Below are 3,850 nucleotides of genomic sequence, written 5' to 3' on the forward strand. Positions count from 1 at the left end.
ATCAAAACCGCCAAGAATATGATCCGGCTCCCTATGTTCTTCAGGCTTTTTTAAGAGTTTTCCTACACATTTGACCAAAATCTCATTTTGAAGACTATCATAACGATTTGTCGTCAAATTTCTTGCATGATTCGTTGTGCCCCTCTAACCCTCTCTGTTTATGCCATTAAATAAATCCTTGGATGTATTCTACAGTGATCCCTAAGATAATCCCCAGAGTAATTGGAAAACTTCATGAAATAAGTTGTGGCTGGAATTCTTAAGTAATTCTTGGATTATTCCTGGGGCCAAAGAAATATGTACTGCATTCTCATGTTCGTCATAGTGCTGTTTCCACCTTTCAATCACCCACATGTTCTTTCAAAAAAAAATGTACTCATCTTCATCTCCACATTCGAGAAGTGGTTCACAGCTACAGTTTTGGATATGGCGGTAAAATAAATAACCATTTTATTTGCAGGACTTTGCCATTAGATAGCTTGAATTAGTAAACTAAGTCTACAATGGACAAATGTTAGTAAAATCGAACGAAACCTGTAAAAAACCTTTGATGCATCGCTGTGCAACATTGCTCAAGAGTGCACCACACACAACATGTCGCGCCGCAACATTCGTTCCTGTAGCGCGACGAGTCCGCGACAGCGTTTGACATGTCCTACTCCATTTTGCCACCGCTATTGTCAGATTGGCTTTTTCGTAAAATCGAGACACTTCGTGTAATCTTTGATCAAAAATCCGAATTTTTACTTTACCATTCAAGTGAACGATGAATGAACCGCCGGGCGACGAAGCCGGGTGCCTAACGTGCAACCGGAAACCGCTGAACTTCTATCGCATACGCGGAACGGAGGAAGAGGACAGCAAGCAAGATATTTGCCGGGTGATATGCCAGCATTTTTGGTTCCAGGTGAGAATGCTAGATTGTGAATTCCAAGTCCAAGTAATCAAATAGCATTTTAATTCGCCCTGTCTCTATATTAGCAGTTGTTATACACACTTCAATTACTTCATACACTGAGCCAGAAATTGCGTACGAATTTCATAAGAGAACGCTTGTGAATTGATTTCTTGACTGGTTTTCTCTTTTTCATAAGATTCTTATGAAACACAAAACGTCCGATATTCACAAGAAATTCTTGTCGTTATCATTAGAAATCTTATGAATATCTTTATTTTCCTAAATTCAAAGAGCGATTCTCTAAATACATAATGGTCCTAAAGAATTCCATAATTGATATCTATGATCCTTCATAAGAGTATCTTATGATATTATACCTATTTGTATTATGAACGCAATGATCGATGGAAGTTCACAAGTTTTTCTTATGAGTCTCATTAGATGCTTCTTATGTCTTTATTCCAAAAGAATTTCGTATGAAATTCTTACGTGGTTTTCGATAGGAAGTCGACTGTTTTTCACAAGTGTTACTAATCATTGTCATACACGCGCTTATGAATCTCAATCGTGAATATTTTGTTATTAGCATCTCTCCACGTAATCCATAAGATTTTCGTATGAAATTGTTAAGAAAATCGTACTCCATTAGATTGTCTTATGAATGTCAATGATCAATGCGTTTGATATCCAAAAAGAGTTTCTTATGGAATTATATCTGTCTATGTAATGAGTGTTATTTCATAAGTCTGTAGTGGAATGTTATAAGATTCTCGAATGAAGAACAAAATACTTCTTATGTCGATATTCCATAAGAAATTCTTATGTACCTCATACGTTCCGTTTCCTCAGTGTAGACATCAGCAAAACGATTTGCCGAGAGTTCGGTAATTGTCAGTACCGAATGTTGGTACGTGCAAATTTTACGGAGATTTCGGCGAACTCATGATTCAAGTAAACGTTTGCCGAGATCTCGGTTAACGTTTTACCAATATTCGGCAAATTTTTATCGAGATCTCAGCTGTCGGATTCTTGGCAATCCGTTTACCGAGATCAATTTTCGAATTTAAGTGTGTAACGTTGATATGCCCTATATTAACCGTATAATGGCCTATAAATCCAAAAAGGCGAGTAGCCGGGCTACGAGTGACGAATGTTCTATCCTTTTACAGGAAGATGAGCTGGAACTGGAAATCATTTGCAAAATTTGCTGGGAGAAGTTGAGTGAATTTCACGAGTTTTACTCTGAAGTGGAGAAATTACGCAAACGGCAAGATGAGACGACCATCCTCGTTAAAGAGGAAGAGGATTCACAAGAAACATTTGATCACGAACAAACTCAACCAACTTCTCAAACTGAGCAGCTGAAAGTGGAGCCCTTGACGGAAGAATACCTAGAAGCAGAAGAGGAACCGGAAGAACAAATCGACGAAGAGTCCTCGGAGGAGGAGGAGGAGGATGAGGAGGAAGATGACGATAATCAATCCGAGTATGAGATAATAGAAGTGCCAGAACCTTCAGAACCCCGCAAGAAACGGAAGTATACTCGGCGAGCGCCAGAAGAGAAAGTCAAGAAAGAGGCGAAGAGATCCTATCCATATAAGCAGAAGACGCAGGAAGAACGAGAAGCGGAAGATGCCTTCATCAGGCAGCACACACCGTACGTGTGCGAGGATTGTAACGAAGTCTTCGAACAGTTCCACCTCTTTCAGCGGCACTGCGTCCAGATGCATGGCAAAGAAGGTTTCATCGTATGTTGTGGCATCCGGCACAGGAAGCGCACAGTGCTGTACCAGCATGTGCAGCACGTTCTGAATCCGGAGGCATTCAAGTGTGAGATCTGCGGTAGGACTTACAAGAACCGCTTCGGGTACAATCGACACAAGAAGGAGAGCCACGCTACCGAGGAAGAACGTACCTTCAAGTGTCATCGGTGCCCGAAGAGTTTCATCAAGGAAGGTCCGCTGAAGCGACACCTGGCGGATCACGAGACGCTGGATAAGGGAACGGCCAAGTGCGAGACGTGCGGAAAGTGTTTCAGCAATATTGGCATTCTGAAGAATCACGTGAAGTATCGACACGTGAAGCAGATGGAGTATATCTGCGATGTGTGTTCCAAGGGATTCTATATGCGATCGACGTTTTTGACGCACAGGAAGACTCATGAAGTCCCAGCGGAGCAGCTTCGCAAGCAGTGCCCGCACTGTTTCAAGTGGTGCAAGAATCACGACTACTGGCGCGTACATATCCGGAGGCACAACAACGAAGGAGCAGTGAGCTGCGACATTTGTGGGCACGTGTCGCCGAATCTGATGGCGCTGAAGGGACACAAATCGCGGATGCACACCGGCCAGAGGGTGTTTCCGTGTACTTTCTGCGGGAAGGAGTATGCCCGTGCTATCACGATGAAGGAACACGTGGCCGCGGCTCACACGGGGGACATCCTGTACCAGTGTCCGCACTGTGAAAGAACGTTCAACTCTAGCGCCAACATGCACTCGCACCGGAAGAAGATGCACCCGAAGGAGTGGCTAGAGCAACGTCTGGCTAAGTATGGTAACCGGGAAACAGTGGCAAGTGGAAGGGTACTGCAAAGTGGAGTGGCCGGGGTCAATCCTAATGTGGATGTGCAACAGAGTGCTTTTGAGTAGCGATTGGAAAAGGGATATTGTGCAGAAAATCGCCTCACTAAAAAACGATTTATTGAAACACGTGATTGAAATATAAGACTAATAAGTGGAACTTTTGCGACTTTCATGATTCGAAATTTCCTGTTTTCTCATCTGCGCTCAACCAAAACCCCGAGGAACTAACTGAGGATCAAGGACGTCAATACTACTCGGAGATTTTCACTGAATAACTTTCCCAAAGACATTATTTGTCTAAAGAGACAACATTTTGTACCAATTCATCAGATCCTACAGCAAATCATCTATGCATTTATAAGGTTTCGAT

The 3,850-nt window shown here is 42.5% G+C and overlaps 1 protein-coding gene across 1 annotated transcript; it reads left to right on the forward strand.

Moving 5' to 3' along the window:
* Positions 1 to 630: 630 nt before the first annotated feature.
* On the forward strand, positions 631 to 3,637 carry LOC5570749 (transcription factor grauzone). The gene is made up of 2 exons (XM_001659292.2): positions 631 to 907; positions 2,068 to 3,637. Exons 1-2 carry the CDS (start codon positions 767 to 769, stop codon positions 3,544 to 3,546), a joined length of 1,620 nt encoding a protein of 539 aa, XP_001659342.2. The 5' UTR covers positions 631 to 766; the 3' UTR covers positions 3,547 to 3,637.
* The last annotated feature ends 213 nt before the right edge of the window (positions 3,638 to 3,850 follow it).

This window comes from Aedes aegypti, chromosome 1 (assembly GCF_002204515.2).
Source record: "Aedes aegypti strain LVP_AGWG chromosome 1, AaegL5.0 Primary Assembly, whole genome shotgun sequence".
Lineage (NCBI taxonomy): Eukaryota > Metazoa > Arthropoda > Insecta > Diptera > Culicidae > Aedes > Aedes aegypti.